The 23,899-nt window shown below is 50.1% G+C and overlaps 1 protein-coding gene across 45 annotated transcripts in view; it reads right to left on the reverse strand.

Moving 5' to 3' along the window:
- The window catches only part of Tcf7l2 (transcription factor 7 like 2), a 191,720-nt gene that overhangs the window by 9,853 nt on the left and 157,968 nt on the right, over positions 1-23,899 (reverse strand). For 21 of the 45 annotated variants that reach the window (XM_005063429.4, XM_013114099.3, XM_040742509.1 and 18 more), the window contains 7 exons: positions 16,072-16,204; positions 13,887-13,989; positions 11,686-11,772; positions 5,938-6,078; positions 5,261-5,420; positions 4,744-4,851; positions 14-62 (listed from right to left, as the gene is read on the reverse strand). In XM_005063429.4, coding sequence (XP_005063486.1) covers positions 14-62; positions 4,744-4,851; positions 5,261-5,420; positions 5,938-6,078; positions 11,686-11,772; positions 13,887-13,989; positions 16,072-16,204 — 781 coding nt within the window. The remainder of the gene's footprint in view (positions 1-13; positions 63-4,743; positions 4,852-5,260; positions 5,421-5,937; positions 6,079-11,685; positions 11,773-13,886; positions 13,990-16,071; positions 16,205-23,899) is intronic. The other 24 variants (XM_040742488.1, XM_005063431.4, XM_005063430.4 and 21 more) reach the window with 3 other exon arrangements.

A 23,899-nucleotide genomic window follows, 5' to 3' on the forward strand; every position in this document is an offset into this window, starting at 1 on the left:
CACGGTCACTCACCATTGGTCTCACCGGGTTGCTTGTCCCTTTTCCTCTTCTTCTTCTTCCCCTAGATGGACAGATGAAAGGCAGGAAATTAGGTCGAGAGATGGACGAGGAGGGAGATGCCTGGACACACGCGGCAGGAGAACCAGGATGAACCAGTTTGCCGTCTCCACTGTTTCCAAGTCTACCCAGTCTGCCGCCCCTGAATCTAACCAACCCTTGAACACTGCCTACCCGGAGGGACACACATTTCTTGGAGAAAAGGGGGGACAGCAGGTAAATGTGGAAATACCTCATGGCCTTTATCCATTTTCAGACCGATCCAGGACACCTGACTCCATAAAGGGCAAGAGAAAGAGACTAGGAAGATTCAGGAGGGATGGGTGGGCACGGCGGGAGTAGGATGAATACACTTCCAAGGGACCATGGAGAAACCTGGGAGGTTTCGGCGGTTCACAGCTGCCCCTCCAGCCCCAGAACCTCTCACTATGAAAGCCAAAGTGTCCCTGCCCTGCGTTGAGAGAGAAACCACTGGAGTTTTTCTGTAGCAGTGATTTCTCCCAGAAACGTAGGGTGGTCCTTCCTTCTAAAAGGTGGCAAGGAGGGGGGGTGGAGGTACAGGGGAGCCAACAGCTACCTGGGCTTCTTTCAAAATTTCAAGGTGCACTTGCATAGGCAACAGGGAGTGTTCCCCCATTCTCCCAAGTTGGATACAGGTATTCCTCTAATTGCACCCCAACTAACACGCCACTGCTCACTGAGGCCACAATTCACAAACACATGCGTTGTGCCCAGGGACATAACATGTCTCAGGACACGGCAGCGTAGGCCAGCCCACTTCATACACACACAGGGCAGCTACATGTGGCCAGCATCATCTACCATGAAGACTGCCTTATCAAAAAGGGTTGAACGGCTTGTGCCACAGACAGTGTGCTTTCTTGAATGCGCAAAGTAGAATGTTTGATGGGCATGCTCCCATGCCACGATGAAGTTGAAAAACTGCGAGTCAAACCACAACAGGAGCCGTCTTTATCATTACTGCTAGGGCGGCTAGCTCCTGACAGGTATTAAAATCACGGCCTATTATAAGGTTAGCTCTTCAGTATAACAGCCGCTCCTAACACTAACAACGGCCAGCATTTGTCAAGAACACATTAGGATCCAGGCATGACCCAGACAGTAACACCTCTACACAGCGCATGAATCCTCATCACTCCGGTGTCACAAATGAGGACACAGGCTCAGAGAGGCTGGGCAACGTTCCTGAGTTGGCACAGCTAAGGTGAGGTGGACCCAGAGTGCGAACCCAAGTGCTCTCAGAGCACTGCCCTCAGCCTCAGCCACAGGCTGCACCTACCGCAGAGTGCCATCTGTGACCCTCCACAGAAGCCCCTCTTTGACACTTCAAGGGTGACGAGGAGACTGCCTTAAGTCATTGCCACCTGCCAGCCTGACCCTGTCAAGTGAGCGAGCCAGGCTCTGGGGCATTGCAGGGCTGTAGGGGGTTTTTTGGCTCCTGCGAGTTAGCTGTGGTCTTACAAAACTGTGCGTTTCAGAACATGTGAATGGTGCCAACCTTTGCTTAAAGGTTTTTATGGGACAGTGACATCGACACCAAAAAGGATAAGGGTATATGTGTAGCAACCCCAAGGCAGTGTCAGGCTTGGATGAGTCCAACTATTTCGGAGCGGGCTTCTCTACCCCCTGAGGGTATGGGGTCTGGGCCACTGGGAATGCGTGCCATTACCGTTTATGCAGCTATATACCAGATCCTTTTGTTTCTTGGCACACAAAGGAAAAGCAGGAAGCACGCCATGTGGCTATCTCAGAGTGGGCAGAAGCAAGAAGAAAAACTCAAGAAGTGGTCTAGCCTGAGGGTGCCTGTATGCGCGCCCTTCCCCCCCCGCCACACACACATTCCAGGGCCACCTCATGGTCCCCCTACAGAGTTCTCTGCTGTGCACTGACACCTGGAATGCAGGTCATGTCCTTGGCTGAGCAAAGGGTTATGCAGACTACCAGCTCCTGGTGTTTTAATGGGAAGAGGAAGGCATGAAGATAGAAGGGGAGACCACTTCCTTTGTAAAGAAAAGAAGAAAAAGAAAAAAGTATAAGAAATGGGAGCGAGAGAGAGAAAAGAATCAAGTGGACATACCCAACCTTTAATATAGGAAGGAAGGGATGCTCTTCTATGATGTCTGGTTAGCTAGCTGTTACTGTGGTACCTAGCTAGCGTCTCCTGGGTCTTACAGAACAGGGCAAGTCTGAGCAGCCAGATGGGGTTCCTTTCCAATAGACTTCCCTAAGGTGGTGACATAAAGGCTCCAAGCCCCACTTGGCTGGAAGAACAAGAAAGGCTGGTTCAGACCATATCTCCCAGAAGAAACATCTGGACTCCGCAGTAGCCACAGCTATCTGCGGAACCTCCAGTTGGTTAAAAGGGAATGTTCACAAGTTCCCACCATATTGAAACTCATAAAAGCTTCCGGGATGAAACCCCTGACCCCAGTGTGTTTCCTGGAGCAGGGAAGGAAGGAGTGAGCATGTGTTCAAACACACGTGTAATGAGACATTGGAACAGGGACCTGAGAGCCTGTGTCCAAGAGGCTAAGGTCTGGCAGTTCTACTTCCAATTCACCTCTAAACCATGCTCCTCTCCTTCTCGGTGGTTCCTAACTGGCCAAGCTACCTTCCAATGCTGATGAGAGAAGTCCTTCTGTGTACACATTTATCTTATTGGTTGTTGAATAAAGCACTGTTGGCCAATAGGGAAGAAAGATAGGTGGGACTAGGAGTCGAGGAGGATTCTGGGAAACAGAGTCATAGTCAGTCACGATGTAGGACACCAGAGGAGTAAGAGGTCTGGACCCTTTCTCCGGTAAGAGAATACCATGTGGAAATACTCAGAATAACAGTTATGGGTTTATAATTAATAAGTCAGAGCTAGCCTATAAGAAACCACAGCAAATGGCCAACAGCTTCATAATTAATATAGTGTCTCGTGTGTTATTTGGGCTCAGAGACAGCAGCCGGACCCAGGCAGCTGGCGGGAAAGAATACATATTACACTATGCAGAGTGGAAGACAGGGAAAGTGGCATTCGGACCTTCTGAAAAATCTAGACAGCACATCACAGAATGCTTGGACCGTATCTGAATGACTCCCTCCAAGTCAAATATGGAATGTTTCCGACACTGTCACCAAGTCCGCTTGTACCTTTGTGTTCATCCTGTGCAACCCCAGAGGGCACCACCTACCCAGCCCCTAGTGTAAATGACACATGGTCCACAAACTGGATACTTCTGATGAGAAGGCCCTGCGAAGACATAGATGCCTAGGATGTCTTGGGATACGGTAGCTGCAGAGAAGCTGAATCCTGCTCTGGGATACCTTCTCAATGACTCTAGGATGTGTAACGGACCAGAATTGAATTAGAGTTGAACTCGATGAGCTCTTAGAACTCAGGGTGACAGGAGGGTGCCTGAGGCTGAAGTGCCACCTGGGATTGGGTGGGATGTACAAAGAGCCCGGGGAAGGGCTCAACCTCTCAGGTGTCCCAGCAACACACACAAAGGCAAGTGGAAAGGTGTCACATAGCTAAGAGCTCATGATGCTTGTCTGTAAGTGGTAAGTGTCACTTTCTCAAGAACTGGAGTGCTGGGTAGGGAGCCCTGGAAGGGCATGGCAGGGGCATGGCTGCTAAGCCAAGCCAGTCTACTCGGCTGCGTGGTAGACAGAAGGTGAGCCAGTTCCAGCCTTACAGGGCTGAGGAAAAAGAGTGAGGGAAATTCAAAGAGCTATGACATCAATGGAATAGAGGACGACCAAAGGAACGGAGTCCATCTTCCCGTCCTCTCCATTGGCACTAACAGGCAAACACTCTCCTGGCTCTATGACTTTCCCAAGAGGGAAGAGGAAAGGAAGCCCGTGATGGCAGCAAGACAGGTTTGATTTTGACGTTAGAGTGGGTGGAGGAGACATCTCATGAGATCAAACACAATGCAATGAAGAGACAAGGCAGGAGACACTCCACCCACCCAGAGAGGAAAGACGCTCAGAACTCAGGGCTGCGGGTAAAATGAGGACCAGGACTAATGGTGAGAAATGACAGGGTCTCCAGAACAGTGGGTTTGTTGTGTGCTGTCAATGCAAGCAGTAAAAACAATAGTCCTATTAAGACGGTGTCAGCCCAGAAGCACCCATACCGTGCGACAGATGCATCATGGGACACATAACCTTCTCTACCTCTTTGGAACCCTGAGTCATTTCATCTTTCCTACCCAAAGCTGACTTCTGCTGGCTACTTTCAGGGATATTCCCATCATGCCTTTCTCAGGATGAAACAGGCTCCCAGCTCCTGTGACAGCTGGATGTTTTTTTTGGTTGTCCTCCCGAGACTGGAAAGCCTGTGAAGAGTTAAACACGGCCCACCAATCTGTCTAGTAGTGTGGTCTCTATAAAGCCGCACCACTCACGGCAGGAGGGCAAAGAGCTACAGGCTGACCAATTCAGTCTCCGGATCCCGTGTGGGAACATGGACGCCAGCCTCCTCCCTGCTTGCTTAGGAATGACCATGTGCTAACACGGAACAGAGTCACATTGAAAGACAAGCTCCTTGATTGGGGCTCAGGGACGGAATGCGTGGCCTGGAGGCCTGGTTCAAGGAGGCCACAGCCCCAGGAACTCTCAGGCCCACACGGTACCCACGGAAGACGGAATTCTCTAGAAAGCGGTCCACGTACATAGTTATCCCGCGCAGACCAGCCAGGGTACAGCTGCATGTGAAGCTGTCGTTCCTTCCGGGCCAGCTCGTAGTACTTGGCTTGCTCTTCCCTGGACAGGGCGTGCCACTGCAGAGAACATGGGACGGGGAGAAAGACACGCAGAAGCGTCACTAACCATACCGTGACAGTCAACGAGACACAATGCTATGGGGGCATGAGCCTATCCCGGCATGACAGATGGGGTGCAGGCACTGGCAGCTTTGCCAGGTCCCAGCACGAACGACGGCATCCGGGGAAAACACGCCTGCCCTCTGCGCCCTCCTGCCCTTTGCAGCGTCTGCAGCGGGGAAGACGAGGGATGTGACTATCCTAAACGCTGCTCAAAAGCACAATGGTCTTGGCCAATGGGAGCCATGCGAGGGTTCAGAGTGGCAGGGCTGAGGGGTGGGGGCCAATGCTCTGAGAGCCAAGTGTAGAGAGACAGCCGTCACTGCCTCTGGCCCACTCCGGGATCTCTCCGTGGAGGGCCACCTACCCTGCGGCCGAGGATCTGGTTAATGGCGGCACTTTCCTTCAGCGTGCACTCGGCCACCACCTTCGCCCTCATTTCCTTCATATACAACATGAATGCATTAAGGGGCTTCTTTATATGGGGCTTCTTCTTCTCCTCTTCCTTTTTGGAGTCCTGATGCTTCCTGGATAGAGACAAAAGGAGAGGGACACACACACACACACACACACACACACACACACACCACCCAATCAGCAACAATGCAGTCAGAGTCCCCCAGAGTGGGGCCCGCGTCCCTCCCTCCTTCCCACCCAAGCCTGGAGGTTTCAAACGAGAAACATCCATTTCCCCTTTCATACCCTCCCACCCCGCCCCAGGAGCATGGGCCAGAGCAGTTGGAGGGGGAGGGCCGGGCTGGTGAGAAATTCTGAAATCACTTCCCAGGGATTTGCAAGCAGACATTTTCCCAGGGCAGAGGAAACGCACAGGGTGACGGGACCCCACTTCCCAGGGTTTTGAGCAGCAGTGTGGCAACCAGTGAGCCTGGCTAGAGAGCGTGTCTCCTTCATAAGGAAGCCAGAGGCCAGATGGACTGGGCACTCACTCGGGTCAAACTAGAGGAGCTGACCTCGACCAGAAAGCCAGCAAGCAGCGGCCACCGTGGTGGCGCATCGCACAGGGCCACGGAGCGTGCAACTTACGAGCTATGGAGTGAGCCGACGTCACTCTGGGAGGATTCCTGCTTGACTGTCGGTGTGACGATGGCAGGATGGGGGATGCCGGTCGTGTGGAGAGTGTGGTGGGGAGGGACCATATGGGGAGGGAACCTAGAAGACAGAAAGCTGTGTAAATCGTCAGAATCAAAATGAAGAAATGAGGAGGGGCGTGTACACACAATTCACAAAAAAAAAAAAAAAAAGCGCAGTAACATCCACATGAAAGCAACCCAGGGCATATGAAGCCTGTCAGCATTAATTAGTGATAAATTAAACATAATGATTCTCATAATTGTCACTAAAGCCAAACTTCCCATTCATTATTGCTAACGACATGAGACATTATGATTTTTTAACATCTTTAGCAAAAGACAAATCCAACCGATGTACGTGGGCTTGGACTACCAGCCAGAAACTGCGCGGCCACTTGGTTTCTGAGGCATGAGCTGCAGCTTCTCAGAAGGCAGTTTCCTAAGTCCTGGTGAGCTGCAGCTTTGCAGTTTCCTAAGTCGTGGTCAGCGCTAGGAGGGCGGGTGATAGCGTTTCTCGTGTACTGACAGCTAAATAAAATATTAACGTGGCTGAAACATATATGCATGTCTTGACAGTGCTCCACATGCCTCATTAGGCCTCATTCTGGCGATGGAGAGCGATCGAACCTTCATTTTTTTTTCTTTTGTTGCCATGCCCACAATTTGAGAGTAACAGGAGAGAGTAGGACACAGAGAGAAAAATCCTGATAGTTCCTGCGTGGCTCCCATCTCAAATCATGGGCATTTTAAATAAATTTGCATTTTTAGTTTTAGTTTTTAGAAAGACAAGAAAAGACGCTCCCCCCACCCCACCATACACCAAAGCACCGAATTCTGTTTTTATGTTCCCTTTCTCCTCTAAGATTCTTACTTTTACTCAACACACTACCTGTGCATCAGTCAAGAGCCTGGCCAATGACCAAAAAGTCATAATCATAGAAAAGACAAAGTTAACAGCACTTGCTTCTGGGAAAGGCCTCAGGACACACTTCAGTTCTTGAACCAGCATTTCCTGACACAGAGTTTGCCAGGAAGCAGAAGCTCGTTTTTCGGCTCCACGGGACAAACGGCTGTCAAATTTTGTATGCTTTGTTAGAACAGGTGGGCAAGGACCTCCTCAACTGAAGTGACGCAGGGTTTAGGAAAGCAGGGCAAAGGAGGGAAGGACAGACTGCTAACTGATGTAAAGAGAGGCGGGGCCCAGGCAATGGCTGCCCTTCTAACAAAGTCAACCCAGAAGAGAACCACCGCCACCCAGGGACCAGCTGGGACCAGCGTCCTGCACTTGAGAAAGCCAGTTCTGGGGAGAGAGAGAGAGAGAGAGAGAGAGAGAGAGAGAGAGAGAGAGAGAGAGAGAGAGAGAGAGAGAGAGAGAGAGAGAGAGAGAGGGACAGAGAGACACAGAGACACACACAGAGAGAGAGAGAGAGAGAGAGAGAGAGAGAGAGAGAGAGAGAGACAGACAGACAGACACAGAGAGAGAATCTTGGTAAGGCTTCATTGTGATGGTTATTCCAAAGGGAACTTGTATTTCTTTACCAAGTTCTTTCCATAAGTGAATGGGGGAAATACGCAATATAGCATATAATATGCTCTACTGAAAAGGGATTTCCAAAAATCAGAGAATGAACACTCTCAGTACACCTTTAATGGAGACAAAAATCACCCATGAGGAATGTTGACTTTTCCAAGGATCCCAGAGCCATCACAGACACTTGCCTTAGGAATTCCACCCTCTACGGCAGTAGCCTTTGCAAACTTAAGGCAGTACCGGAGACTGGAAACAATGACATACTTCAATAGTGGCCAGAAAGATTGTGGGGGGGTTGGGGGGGGTGGATAACAACCAACCCATTCCTGTCCCTTAAAAAAATAAGGAAAGAAATAAGAAAAACAGACCCCTGAACTCTCCAGTTACACCATGCTCCTCCCACTGCTCCCAGGCCACAGAGCATAAGCAAGTTAAGACGTGCTCTTGGAAGCCCTTCAGCGAAGGGGCGGGTGGAGCGACAGTTCTTACTATGAACGTCTCAAATACATACGTTCCTTTCCTGCTGTGCGAGAATGCTGTGAATATGTGTGCACACACTCGAGGGGAACACCAGGGAGGGGAAGAAAGAAGTGTGCGAATGTGTGCTTGCCTGTATGCAGACACACTTACAAATACCGGGCCAAAGCCACAAGACCCGAGCACATTTTAGGGGTGGAGGATGTGGGTGCCACTAAAAAGAACAAACCCTTGTGAGCCCCTTGACCCCCACACATGGGGCGCATACGGAAAAAGATGAGCAGTGGCAGAGAGACTGTGTGTGTGTGACCCATGCGGTACACACACCTCCACCCCTTTCTGCAGACAACCGTTTCATGAAATGCAATAGACACCCTCAAAAAATTCTAAGCAGCTCATTATATGCCCATGTCTGCTTTTTATGGCTCCAAGACAGAATATAATGATGAACCTTAACTTGTTAAGGACAACTAATTTTTGTTTCTGGCTGTCTCAGGGGCCTCCCTCATACTCACGCTCACTTTCCTTCACTGTTGACACATTTCTGTTAGCTGCATGTCATCTGCCGGCCTTGATTTTATGCACAAGCGGTAGGATGCATTTTTCCCGTGCAACGATCCCGCTTTGAGTTACATTAGGATTGTCATTATTCTCTCATTTCCCCCCTTGCACGTGTAACATTTCATCTCTCCCTGCCTTATTTTTTTTGTGTGTGTGCGCCACGGTGCACCCACATTATGGTTTATACATGATCTGGCTCCCTTTGAAGCCGGCAGATTTCAGGGCCCCGCTCTCGTCATGAGAAGAGCCTTGCCCAATTTAGCAGGCTGAGGGCCCGGAGCTCCGACATCTCAATCTAAAGGGGGTCACGGGGTGGCAAAAGTGAGTGTCAGCAAGCGCTGTTTAATTGCCAATCTAGGCTTCTCCATGGTGTTTAAAGTATAATGACCCATCACTTAATTCTGAGAAGTCCTGGCCCTGCTGCTGAATAGAATAAATATCAAAGGGTGTTCTGGAACAGGGCAAACTGCCTACATTCGCCATAACTGCCGTACATATAATAGACCTATACTTCTGCCGCCCCATTACCAAAGTAATGTATTTAATTTGCTGTATACGCTTTTTAACCAGCTACCTTTCATTTGGCCTACCCAGGGAATCGGCCACCTCCACCCCATGTACCACAAGCCCCTAACCTTTCTTCCCACCACCCCTTTCCTACCGCCGCCTCCTGCGACCTATAAATCATCAGCTAGCCTCCTAATGATAATTCAATCAATAAGCTTAACCCCCAATCCCTATCCTACGATTACTCCATTGCTTTTAACCTCTGGGTGCACTGAGCAAACAAGTAGGAGGAAGAATTGGGAGCAGCCTCGTGTGAGCGCCCGCCAGGACGGAGTTAGGAGGACAAGCAAGCCCCCTCCCCTCTCCTCCCAGGAGGTTTCCCATTCGCTCCCACGCTGCACAGGGGCTGTGACGACATCATCTAAAGAGTATAACCTTTCTACTTTCTCCGGCAGAGAAGACGCAGAAAATCATTCTCCCGCCTCGCTCAGACGGGCACGGATTCCGAGATTTAGGGGATACATCACACATGTGGGGCATGGCTCTTTCAAGCTGGGTGACATTCACGGAGTTAACTATACACTCCAGCTACACTCCAGCCTGCTTCTCTCAGTGGGTGTGAGTCTCGCTCTGTCCGAGACAAAAGTTGCTGTCCTGAAAGCAGGAAAAGGAGCATTGCAGGCAGCCTTCAGACCCTTCCCTCCTTTAGGCTCTCAGTGGTTGTCCACAGAGCATGGAGGCAGAGGCAGGGGGACAGCATCCTTGCCGTGTACCGCATGCTAATTGAATCTCACGGCATCATCAGAATGGATTGGTTGCTTCAGCCCATCAGGAAAGTCTAAACCTCCACCGATTTAATTAACTCAACCGAAAATCAGATGAACATAAAAATAAAACTATCATTAGAGGCAATTAGTGACTACTTAAACATACTGCTGCCAACCAGTTTGTAAATAAACTAACAGCCACTGAAAAATTAGCTAGAATTAATTGGAGAGAGGAAAATGAGTCCCGGGGATGCATATGTACATGGTATACATGAGTAAATCTGAATGTATAGGAATGGGTGCACACATAATTTCTTTTCAACTGTCGAAGATTCGGCAGCATTGTGCATGTCAGTAACATGGCCTCCAGGCACGTATCCTTAAGTCCCTCAAACGTGCTCAGCCCGACTTGAGATGTGCCATAAAGTGTAAATGCATGTCACATGTAAAAGCTAAGTTAAGGAAAAAAAAAAAAAGAGTGGTAGCTGTGGTGTGGTCACATTGTGTTGAAAAGGTAATACTGCAGCCACACAGTATGACTGATGAATATAACGAGTTACTGAAAACAATTTCACCAGGGGGTAATAGGAGGTAGGGGTGACCTTCTTCAAGTGATATCAACAAGAAAAGCAAACATAATGTTAAATGCAAAACACAACATGGGTCCCATGAAATTTCTACAGGACACCGCTGCTCTGAGGGGCCAGGATACAGCTTATTATAAACTCTGAACTGGAATCTGAACTTTCAAAACACCCATCATTTTTTCTCAAATCTTTGAATAACAATCATAAAGTTATCCATAAAGTTACCCAGCAGAGGACAACAAAGAAACAATGACTTCAGAAGCACCGCCCACTCTATCTGCTTTCCCCTGAAGCACCGCCCACTCTATCTGCTTTCCCCTGAAGCACCGCCCACTCTATCTGCTTTCCCCCCGAAGCACCGCCCACTCTATCTGCTTTCCCCTGAAGCACCGCCCATTCTAGTTGCATTCCCCCCTGAAGCACTGCCCATTCTATCTGCTTTCTCCCAAGCACCGCCCACTCTATCTGCTTTCCCCTGAAGCACCGCCCACTCTATCTGCTTTCCCTGAAGCACCGCCCACTCTACCTGCTTTCCCCTGAAGCACCGCCCACTCTATCTGCTTTCCCCTGAAGCACCGCCCACTCTATCTGCTTTCCCCAGAAGCACCGCCCACTCTATCTGCTTTCCCCCAAGCACCGCCCACTCTATCTGCTTTCCCCCAGAAGCACCGCCCACTCTATCTGCTTTCCCCAGAAGCACCGCCCACTCTATCTGCTTTCCCCCAAGCACCGCCCACTCTATCTGCTTTCCCCCAGAAGCACCGCCCACTCTATCTGCTTTTCCCCTGAAGCACCGCCCATTCTAGTTGCATTCCCCCTGAAGCTTGAGTGGGCGGTAGCTTGATTCATTTATTTGTATGTGTGTGAGTGTGTGCATCTGCACGTATGAGCACCACATGCATGCCTGCTGCTAGTGGGGGCCAGAAGAGGGCACTGGATTCCCCGAACTGCAGTCACAGATGGTTGTGAACTGGCACCTGTGGGTGCTGGGGACTTAACCCCGGGTCGTCTTTATGAGCAGCAAATGCCCTTAACCGCCGAGCCTCTCTCCTGCCGTCTCATCTGTGACATCACGTTGCTCTGTGGATAAACTCCTAAAACCTTAGACAGGCAACCACTTACCTTGAAAGGTCAAGGCAACCTTTTGGGATTTTCTAGGAGGGAAGCCAAATGAACATTGGTCTATATTATTACACCCACACATCTTCACGGGCCCTGCTGGCCCTGGCGGCGGGCTAGAGGGGCTTCCTGAGAAGCCACCGGCAACTCACCTAGACATAGAAGCGTTGACTGTCAGGGCTGTGGGGTAGGGGTGCCTGAACCCTCCTGTCGTGATTGGATACACAGGCTGACCTTGCCTACAAAGAAAGGGGGTACGAAAAAGTGAGAGCCTAGAAGTAAGGCTGGGGTGAGACAAGGAAAGGAAGAGGGGAGTTCTCTCTGTGCAGTAAGCTTTATTCTCATTTGATCAGAACAAAAATCTTGGGGATTGTGCAGGCGGGATCAAAGGGAAGAAACAGAACAATTTGAATGCCATAAATCTGATAGGAATGGCTAATTAAATTTTATAACCTCGGCTTGTGTCAACAGAGACCCTCTCCCCACGCTGAGACTGGGTGTTTTGTTGTAATAATTAAAGGCGAAGTCTCTCTTGCTTTAATAGAACCATCACACTAATTGAGGGCTACACATCCAAAGGAAAACAATAATGAATGTAAATTTATACCAAAATAAAGAACAGCGAATCAAAGGACTTCAGTTGCGCTTTGGGCCTCTTTCGGTATTTAGATCTCGGTGAGAAAACATTAAATTAACAGAGCTTAATTTGTAGCCTTTTGTCAAATTAACAAGTGTTGACAAGAGTTACCAGGGGGGGAAGAGTCCCCAAGAAGAATTGTGGGTAACCAATAGACAATCACACCTCATTACAATAATTAAAAAATACAGCAACATGCAGAATCGCATCCTCATGAAAGACACACAACTTTTCCTGACGGAGGGTCGTCTGAGTTGGCTATTCCTTTTTATCTAGCCTTCAGTATCTCCCCACCCAATGACTGAACGAACTATGAGGCTCAGCCCCACCCAGTGGAGAAGAAGCAGAAGAAGCAGAGCCAACCCTCGAGTCCACCTCACCACGCAAAAATAAGACAAAGAAACAGAAGCAGCAGCACCCACCCACAATGGGTACTTAGCACAGCTACCGCATAACACAACCTGTTGTTTTTTAGACGGATAAATAGCCCAGTATCTGTCCAACTGGAGAATGGGGGCACTACTCCAAAATTTGTATTGCCTTTAAGACTATAAAAGCCTGTCTTCTGTAAGACTCAAACTTGACAGCTTCAGCAGGATTTGCATCTTCCAGCAACTCAACACTGCCCTGCGTTTTCTAGAGCTAGAGGTCACTGATGAAGTGGAGAAAGGGATGCATAAACACACAGAATCTCAAACATTATATCATGCCCTCACACGTGCTGCACCGTAAGGCACCTTAGCACAAAAGGCCTTTCTGCTCTGGTTTCTAAGCATATCACACTTTAAAGTTGTAAGTGGCAGTCAGATTATTTGGGCGCTGCCAGGGACTGGGGTCAACATTCAGGCAGTCCAGCCCCGAATGCTAACGGGAGGGTTCTACTTGTCTCTCTGGAGCCCATAGTTGGCTAAAGCATCAGCCATAAAGAACCTCAGAGACCATAAGGATAGTCTCACCCGAGATTCCACCACTAGCTTGCTCCTGTTTGCAATCCCTTGCTGCCACAGAGGCAATAGCTGAAAGAGAGAGCTCAACCCAGCAACATGAGCCCAAACCAGCTTCACTGGCCTGCTGCAGTTCCCAGAGCAGCTTCAGGACATCCTTGGGGACCCTGAATTTAGAGTGCCAGTTACCACTGACCCTTTTCAATACAGCTCATTGAGATGGTGTAATCCTTGTGCAAATCTACTGGGCACCTCAACAGCAACCTCCCTGTGTTATTCTATCAGCTGTCCCTCTGTAAATAGGCAGCCATCCATGCTTACACACAGGCACACGCATACACACATATACACAGACACAGATAGACACACACATACATACACAGAGACAGATAGACACACACATACATACATATACACAGAGACAGATAGACACACACACACACAGACAGATAGACACACACATACATATATATACACAGAGACAGATAGACACACACACACAGAGACAGATAGACACACACACATATACACAGAGACAGATAGACACACACATACATACATATACACAGAGACAGATAGATACACACACATACGTATACACAGAGACAGACACACACACAAAGACAGACACATACACACAGACATACATACACACAGACAGACACACACTGACACACACACACAAAGACAGACAGACACACACTCACAGAGACGAGTAGTGAGCATGCTCATGCAAGAAACAAAAATGGAATTAAAAACTGGAGCTGCTTACTGTGGTACTAACCATCCTAGCGGATGGGGGATTTGTCCTACGGTGCCGGGCGACAGCGGGTAGTATGGAGAGATATCTGGAGGGTGCGGAGGCCGTGGGATTCCTGGGAGAAGAAGCAGTGGGATTTAGGTTTGAGGGAAGAGTGAGGCAGGAGGATCCTTGGAGAGAGGGGAGCAGGGAGCGAGTGAGGATAGGGGTTGTCTCTCCTCAAGCCCCAGCTGGAGGTCATTCCCGACTCTGAGGGAGAGGGCAGCTTTCTTCTCCTTCTCCCTACGGCGTCGGTTTGCAGTGGGTGAGCTTGTTCTGAAGGGACTCGTGTGATTGAGTGAATGAGACCAGGAAGATGCCATCTTGGCTATTTTTGCTTTGTGTGACTAAAGTGGTTGCTTCAAGTTAAAAAAAAAACCCAAGAAGCTTGGCCTACCGAAGGCGAGCCAGTCACAATTATTAGTTCCTTTTGCTTTGGAAATTGGTCCATTACCCCTTTATTTCGAATGTGAAACGTATACTGCTAATTTGTAAGGCTTAATTAACTGATGGACTGCAGTGTTTTGAGACAGGGTCTAACTACACAGCCCACATTGACTTTGAACTCACGGCCTCTTGCCTCGGCCTCCTAAGTGCTGTGATTACAGGCATACCTTGCAATTCATTTTAAGTTATGACTCAGAGAGGTGAGCCTCATTTCTTTCAAAAGACTCAGCTCCTATATACAGCTACAGCTGGTCAATTCCTCCATGAAGAGAAACCACCAAACGCCAGCTGGTGTTTCAGCCAGGAGTCATTATACCTAGACAGATATGGAGAAGGTGGCCCGGTGTGCTTATCTCTAGACTATGACCCCTGGAGGGCAGATTCATCTGTGGGCACCAGCCCTGTTGCTGGCTGGGTCCTCATCGGTCAGGGACCGTGAGCCTTCTTCCCGAGGCCCACGGGAGTGCAGGCTGAAAGTGTACACCGTGGCTCACTTCCTAACTGCACAGGCCGCACATCTGGCCATCCATCCTCAGGCTGTAGAATCCTGAGAATAATTTGGCTTAAGAGGAATGGCTCTGCCCAGCTGCCCAGTCCAAGTAGGAAGCAACATGTGCCGGAATCAGCCGGGGATTCAAGGGACAGGGCGGCAATGTTCACGGATAAAAACTATCTCATTTTTCAAGAAATTCATTCAGGAAGCTTTTAATCTGTAAATTAAGTCTCCCTGGGTGACGTTTTAACGCAGACATTGCTTTCTCTCCATTACAAAAAGCAAACAGATTAGCCAGGCTTGGACCCTACACTGAGCCATTTGCACACTTGAAAGAATGTTCGCAGAGGAAAAATAAACAGTCCTTAGACGTTAATCATATGGTTTACGATAACCATTTAAAAGCTATTCCCTGGCCTACCATTATTCAAATGAGACCCTGCCTGCTGCAAGTGGAGCCTTGTACTTTGCGGGGCCTGGGGCGGGCTGGTCGCCTCCTCCAGCCAGTCAAACTGCCAGGCTGTACCTAGCGTACACCCAGGAGGCCCAGAGGGCCTATCTGTGAGAAGTGGCTGCCTGCCGTACAGAATCTTGCTGTAGGGGGAGCTATAAGCAGCCCTGCCTCTCACCAATTTCCCTTGGGGGAAAAGAAAAATAAGGGGCAGGCGTGGAGGACAGTGTGGCATTCTCTGCTCAAGACACTGCTGGATGGAATGAGGAACGCAAGCTTCCTAGGCTTCAGTTTCTACATCTGTAAAATGGGTCCAACAAAAACACATCCATGATACTGGAATGGAAGAAGAAATTGCAAAGAACCTACAAGGAGTATGAGACCCCAGTGATGTGGTCCCTTTAAGGATATACCACAAGCCACTCTTAAGTGAACGGATCCCTTCGAAACCATGATGTTGGCTCCAGGAAGCTCAAAGTGCCTAGGAGACAACGCCAGTCCCATTACCACTTGGTTTGCTTAGGGAGGTCCCCAGAGTCAGGTTCCCCAAGTAGCCCCCCCCAAAATGTCCTGGCATAAATTCTATCCCTCTAAGTGGATGTCTCCGAAGAGGAGGGAGAAACTGTTCCCCCAACACACACACACACACACACACACACACACACACACACACACACACACACACCAGGCTCTGGATCCTCTAGGAGCTTCCCTTTCAGCTCCCAGGTGAGAAGTCAAGACCCCCTCATACCTCTCCCCCGGCTTACCTGTTTTGGGGTCTACGTCAGCCGGTAAGTGTGGAGGTGGATTTCCCGGGGTGAAGTGTTCGTTGCTGTAGGTGATGAGAGGCGTGAGTGGGTGGACATGGTGGGGGTGCTGCACCACGGGCACTTTGTTCGACTGTTGGGGGGAGAACAGAGCAAGACGGTGAGCTGGGTCGCCACAGCCTGCAACGTCGGAGCAAGGGCCCCGTGTCCCCCTACCACACCCCCCAGGGTTGACTTTGTACGATGCCAGCGCTCACTCTGCCCAACCCCACCTCCCTAATTGGTTTAAGAGTAGGAGGTGGTTTGCTCTGCAGACTGGCCTGCTTCGGGTTCACCTGTGAGCACCCTCTGGAACCCCAGTCAAAAGCTGAGCTTCCCAGGCAGGGCAAGGCACAGTAGGGGTGGAATCCACTACCCCAAGGACCTCTAGGAGGCAGCTGGCTTCATAGGTAAGTCAGGAAAGAGGAATCTTCATTTACAAGAAGCCTGGCGAGGCTGGAACCCCAGCCTTGCAGCCTCCCCACCCACCCCATAATTCCGCAGGCTCTCACGCACAGTAGGATCTCACCCTTCACACTCAGCCTGGATGGCAGACTCAACTTAAACCAGAAGCCCTGGCCTGGCTGGCACCTGCATATTTTATGCAGATTACCTCGGCCCTGATTCATTAGGAAGCCATCAGGGACCACTAATAAATTAACTGGATGATGATGAATTGAGCTAATAAACAGCACGCATTTGAGAAATGGGCAGTTCTAGCCAACATAAAGCACACGTGTTTGCTGTACTGGGGCAGAGTGGGGGGTGAAGAGAACAAGAAAACAAAGAAAAGCGGTCTCAAACAGTCCCCACTGCCTTCTCCCCAGGTCTTCTCCAGGCACTCCCCCTCTCCGCCCCTTGCCCTGGCCCCTCCCCCTCGATGCTGGGCTAGAACTCAGCCCAGCAAGATCACAAAGGAAAAAAAAATTAAGCTGAAACAAGCGAACTACTGGGCCATTTACTGAGAGTAATCCAATTGCAAAAAACCCTATTCCCAATAGGGGATTTTCACTAAAATCCTACAACAGGGACATTTAACCAGATTAGGTACCAGAGAAGATAAAGAGGCTAGTATTAGATGATGAATGGATTAGAGTCAAGTTTCATTTCAGAATGTGTCTTCATTTCCTTTTATTACTTCTAGGAAGGGCACAAGTTGCATTAACATCAAGGAAAAAGAATTGCATTAAAAGAGAAGAAGGCAGGTTCCAGCACTGCCCACCAGCGCCTCTCGAGTTCAGGGACCACTGAGCAGCTCGCTCTCTTCCCCTGTTTCCTCCTGGCTCCCCTTTTAGCTTTTTTAAATGCACAAGACACAGCAAGAGTAGCTTCCTGCTGCAGCTAAGGATGGCAGAGGCATGGTCAAGAAGCGTTGCTTTCCCATGCCACGTTAGGAAAGAAAAACATGGTCTTCCTAGACGATCCCAAAAGAGCATCCCCAGCTTCCTGTAAAGCCCTAACTCTTCCAGAGAAAAGGGCTAGTCAGTTGCTCAGGGGACCTAGTTACCATTTTGCAAATGAAAATGATTACGGTAAAAGTTATCAAAGGTTTGAAAGGAGTGTCCTCTTCCCCCTACACCCCCCCCCCCGTCAGCAACCACAATGGTGGCCAGGTTGGGTGTACGGAAGCTGCTGTGTCCAAGCCCGTGGCCACACCTCATAGAAGCACACAGAGATCTTCAAGAGAAGACTCCCAGGAGTAGGAAAGAAAGAGTGAGGGAAAGATGGACAGCGATGGGGTGGGAACTACCTGGAAGGGCGGGGAAAAATGACTAAGGCCGCCTTCCAGAAGTTTATGACTTGGTTGGAAAGATAAACCCTGGGGATGTGAAAGGAAGCAGATGGCTCTCAAGACAGGCCACATGTCCCACAGAGAGGACTGACCCTGCTTTAGGGGCTGCTGTGAGCAGTGGTCAGGTGTGACAGCCACCACGCGGAGGTAGACAGTGCCCGCAGTGGGCAGGTAAGCCAGCAGCTGCCGTCTCCGTGATGCAAGGTAGCCCTGGTTCAAGGCTACTTCGCAGTAGAAACAGGACCTGGGTATGGATATGGAGCAAGTGAGAGGCTCCTTTATTAGCCACAGCTGAGAAGACCTAGGCTCAAGAGCCACACAGGCACAGGGAAGCCTCGATGTGAGTTCTACTCAGGAAACCAGCCCTTGTTCTCAGAGAACGCCCGGAGAGGGCTTGCACAGACCTAACACACGGTGTGTTAATTAGCAGTGGTTCATGGTCACTGTCACGATAACCAAAGAGTTGGCAGGAGACACGGTGGTTCTGTGACCGGTCCCAAGCTATCTTCCAAGCAGGGCTAATCACGGCGGGTCTGCCACCAACCACAAACTATCTTCCAAGCAGGACTAGGGGAACCCTCTTTCTCTCCGGCTACAGGGAAAGACAGCAAGAGCATCTGACAGCGGTGGCATGGGCACGGGACTTAATTCTCCAGATAATTTTAACGGAGTCTGAGCTCATGACGGCTGCCAATGCTGCTGTATCATTCTGGAGCCTAGTCAATTCCTTCTTTTCCTGCCCAGTCAAGACTCCCCACTAGTACTGTAGAGTAGGGAGTGGAGAGAGTGGGGTGCAAACGGAATCCTTAGGTGCTACCTGATTTAGGAGTGGAATGGGAGGCCTACTGGCCACGACCTTGACTCTATAACCGGCAAGTCCTCAGAAACTGCACGACCAACTGTCTATCGAGGTTGGCCTGTTCTTAAGTGAGGAGGAACACCGTGGCCAAATACACAGAAGGCGGGGGCTACCTGCTACCCCACACCACCTGCCAATACCTGGATCCCTTACAACAAAGGGTTTTCTTCTAGTAAACACCCGTGTCTCTCAGACCTTGGACCCCAAGGTCCTCCCTCTCCCCATCAAATTCTTCCCATCACTGGGGCGGAGTACACACCTCTCCTGAAGCACACTACACTTATCCTGAGAGACTTATCCTGTGTCTTCTGGCACTTTGAATCCTGCCATGCCCAGCCTGTTATAGCAAGTAGATACCATCTCCAATACCACGTGAAAGCCATCAAACTAAAGTGCATGAGGACAGAGCCAATCAACCACAGGACCCTTTTTCTGGCAGGGCTGGGCTCCATCAACGCTGTCCACTCAGAATCAGAGATGCGTGCTGGGTGGTCCTCACACTCCGCCCATAGCTCTCGCACACCGTCTCAGCTACGGCAGTGTCTGTAGGACGGTTTTTACGCTGGCTTCAGAGCCTGAGAGTGACGACTGTGAATTTCAGGGGGACTGGGAGGCCTAGTGGTGTCTCCCCTCCCCCAGCCCTTCCCTCCACACCCCTTGGTCTCTTTCATTTCTGCCTCCAGGTAAGTACTGTGTCTGTCCTGCTGGGTTATGGGGGTTGACTAAGATCATGCACTCAAAGTGCCCCCACAGACAGACAGACAGACAGACACACACACACACACACACACACACACACACACACACACAACAAATGCAGAGGAACTTGGTAAAATGCAATCTGGATAATATAAATGACGCTGGTTAACCACTAGGCCAATAGCCTCCACTTCAGTTCACAGAGGGGGAAATCACAGCCTTACAACACGCTCTTTGTGCACGGGAAGGAATCATCACCCAGACACGGGAGCGTGGATGGTCCGCGACCACCCCGCCCAAGGCTCACACCCTTCTTCAATGGGGCATCTAATAAATATATCGGAATAGCTCATGGGGGAAAATAGTCACTTTACTGTGCCATTGATAAGACTGCCACAGAGGATCTCACAGGAAAAAAAAAACCCAAACAAACAAACAAACAAACAAAACCCCGGAGATGAATGCGTCCTCTAGAATCGGATGACAGCCTTTAAAGTGGGTTGGCATAGGTGAAACCAGACATTCGAGTGGCCAGGGTCCACTCCCTCCCCCTTCTCCCCGAGCAGCTCTCCCTCCTGAAGGAGACCTTCAAGCTTTGTGTTCACTCTGGACGTTGGGAGAAAAGTAACTTTACTGGGGAGAGGCGCAGTCACACTTCCACAAGTGCATCGTGGGGACGAAGTCAAAGCAGCGGTCAGGACTGAGAGGGAAGCAGGGACTAAACTGCCCGGTCTAGTTCTACACCCATCCCCCTACCCTTTTTCATAGAGTCCGAATCCTAAGGCCACCAACTGCAATGTGAAACTCAGGTATATCTGTAAAAGGACCTGGGCTACAAAATGTTTGGCAGCTAACCAATGCTCAAGGTCATGGTAGTGGCGACAGTTCAGGGTTGGTTCAGTGAAAAGCCCATTACCAGTGTCTGGCCCCTTCAGAACACTACATGACTAGGCCACCAAAAAAAAAAAAACCACCAAAAACAAAAACAAAAAACCAATAACTAGAACCCAAATAAACATGAGACACTCCACAGTTTCAAGGCTAGGGTTCCACAGCTGGTCACAGGTGCAGGCACACTACAACCAGAAACTCACCCATGCAGCCATTTTAAACAACTTGTCTTGCTGGTCCCAGAGCAAGAAAGGGACCAGCCAATGGCTATACCAAAGCCCTGTCACCATGCCCAGAGCAGCTCAGACCCGCCCCCGCTTCTGAGCATAGATGTGGACCACTGAGCAACAGTCACGTTCATTCAGTCCAGCACACAGCACACGTATAAACAGCTGGCCTCTGTTATTTGTTCCACACAGTAGGTGAACAAATATTTTTCACACACCTTGGTAGAGTGCTGCTTGCTAATCTTTTGGCATCCCCAAATCCTCCACCGGTTCTAATGCACGGTTACCTTGGAAATGCCTATAAACCAGAATGACTGTTGATGGAGTGAGAGGCAGCCTGTGGGATCAGGCTGTGTCAGCCTTCCCTAGACTGAGATGCTTCAGGACTGAGAGGAAATCAGTCACCAACCGCAAAATCAGGAGCGTCTCCAGCCCCTGGACCCGACCAGGCTCCCATCCCTGCCAGAGCCACCCCTCCGCCCCGACCCCCACCAGCACCCCCATCCCAACCCCGTCAGGCAGGCCCTTGCACTGACTTCATTCAGAAGGGCTTTTCCAGATGAGGTTGCTTAGGGGAGGTGGGAACCAGGGCTTTGAATAGGGCTGTCCCTGCTTCCCAAACAGCCAGGCCCCAGCAGAGTTCTGATGACAAATGCTGTGTATGCGGTTAGTTCTGAGCTGACAAGAAACCAAAGAAAATAAACAAACTATCTAAAACCCTGAACTTGTCAAAGGAGACACACTCTGTGTATATAAAGGGACCAAAACTGATCGGACTCCTAAGTCACTGGTGCCTTAAGCTTTTTACCTGGACAGACTCACAACCCCCAGACCAGGCTCTCCCTGCTTCCTTCATTAAACTCCATGGCTGAGAGCACTGAACAGTTAAATGATAAAGGAAAGATTCTTCCATGGCCCTCAGAACACACAAAGCTTTTCTACCCAGAGGAGTAGTCCCCCAGCTGTTGAGCTGTTGGGGGGGAGGGTGTGTGTGTGTGTGTGTGTGTGTGTGTGTGTGTGTGTGAGAGAGAGAGAGAGAGAGAGAGAGAGACCCTGTGGATGACCTTTGACCTCCCGAGAACCCTTAGGTTTAGTGTCCAGGACTTGGCCATTGCCAGGCACCCATAGACCCTCCAAACCCTGCTCAGAAACTGGGACCTTCTGGATCCCTCCACCAACCACCCTCTAACACCAACCCCTCGACTTCCTAGAACTGGGAGCTCACCATTCACTTCAAAGACAGTGGGAACAAATGGAGTCTCCCCCTCAACACTCCCCACTGCCCCCTCGTGCTGCAGGAGGGGGATGGGGCCAGAAGGTGCCTTTAAAGGAGCCCAGCACAGAGTAACAGCAACAATAACCCAAAAAACAAAACAACAATAACAAAACAACACAGGAGCATTTCTCAGCCCTCTCCACTCCTCAGTGTGGTTGGGGTGGGGGTGGGGGCTCCTTAAGACCTGTCAGCCCCAGCTCCCCTTCCCCCCCAGGCTTACATGCAAATCGGGTTCATGAGTGTGGTCACCCATTTTCCTGCCTGCTGCGGCTGTGTTGAGACTAGTTAAGCCTCCATCAGAAGCAACAGAGTGCCGGCGAGGGAGAGGGATTGGGGTGAGCTGTCTCTGGTCACCAACAGCCCCTTGGCAGTTTTCCTCCTGCCTTGCACTGGATCCTGTTTTTCTCAGGCCTTGCGCTAGAAGGGGGTAGCAGTCAGCCAGTGTAACCCTACTACCCCAAACACCACCTGTAAGAGACAGAGACGCCCTGCTGTAAGAAACTGGATAATACGCCTGCTTGTCCAGCCCAGCTCAGCTGGCCAGCACCCTGTAGCCTTCGAAACCTCTCATCTCTAACGTGGAAACCCTGGCCTTCCTCACTCTAGACACGCTTCTTCAGAACCTCTCCCGCTTCCCCTCGGCCGCCAGAAGCCCGGCCAGGGCGACCCAGCATGGTGGCCGGGGTGTTTTCACAAAGCTGCACCTGGCTCTTTTTCAGCTGAGGGGCTTTTCCTCCCGCTGATGATGCACTGTACAAGGTGACTCCCGAGAGCTACAACGCTGCCATCAGAAGTAATAAGTGAAGGAGGGGAGGAAGGCTTCCCTGAGTTTGAGTTTCACACGGAAAAGCAAGGCGGAAAGAGGCCTGTGAGATAAAGAAGGGACACGGCCACCAGCATCGACCTGGCCTGTGCTGTGCCAAATGCCTACCCAGCAGGAGGCGAAGTTTCATCTTCTACAAACTGAGACTGCCTATTCGTTCTCTCTCTCTCTCTCTCTCTCTCTCTCTCTCTCTCTCTCTCTCTCTCTCTCTCTCTCTCTCTCTCTCTCTCTCAAGTCCATTTAGTCAGCAAGAAGAGAAACCATGAAGCCCCCACCTCTATAAAATTCTGCCGACTCATAGTTCCTCTCCCCTTACAAGGAGATGACTAGGCAGGAGAGGCAGAGGAGCAGTCTGCTTCTGCGAAAGTCTCACACAGGTGAACACACACACACACACACACACACACACACACACACACACACACACACACACACAGTGCTAGCTAGCTCAAACCATCCTCAGACCTTGTCTCTGTCGGAAGGAGGGGCCGGGGAGCTTCCCATACTATAATCACCGGGATGCTAACACACCAAACAGACAGCCATGACGTCTCCAAAGCTGAGAGCCTAGAGAGTCAAATTCAGCAGTTTCTGGTGATCTTTTTGTAATGCCTGAGGTGGAGATGGGGAGAGGTGGGTGCTGGGGTGCATGAGAAAAGTGGGGTTCCAAACCGAGAAAACGGAGCTGAGCACCAGGTGTGGAGCTCTGTGCAAACTGCAGGCCAGGTCCACCCAGGGAAGCCATGCTTGCGCAGGCCCCTGAACAATCTAGTTAAGTTCATCAAACGTAATTTATTGCCACTCATTCTCATTTGTTTTCCAATAAAAGGAAAACATCCCTGTGCCTCCCCCAGCTAACCCTTAAAACATTTGCACACTTAAGTTTTGGCCCACTGGCCCAAGCTGGGTTTCTAGGGTTTTCCTCCTGCCTCTCTCCAGCACCATCACTCCTTAACAGGGTCTGCGGACTGTTCCAGTCCTTCACGGGTCTCAGAGCTCAAGGAGCAGACACTTCACCCCTAAGTAATTTCCCAGGAATGTGCGACCTCCACCCTCCAGCCAAATATTTCTCCACTACTTGGGTATTAAATGATTAGCGTTAGCATAATCAATCTTGCTGGGCGTCTGGTTGTGTGGAGAATGTTTGGGAACTGGGTAAGAGGATACAGCTGTTTCTAGAAGAGCCAGGAATAAATCTAACCTATTCCAAGTGAAGTTCTCC

Source organism: Mesocricetus auratus, unplaced genomic scaffold (assembly GCF_017639785.1).
Source record: "Mesocricetus auratus isolate SY011 unplaced genomic scaffold, BCM_Maur_2.0 Super-Scaffold_4256, whole genome shotgun sequence".
In the NCBI taxonomy this organism is placed as follows: Eukaryota; Metazoa; Chordata; class Mammalia; order Rodentia; family Cricetidae; genus Mesocricetus; species Mesocricetus auratus.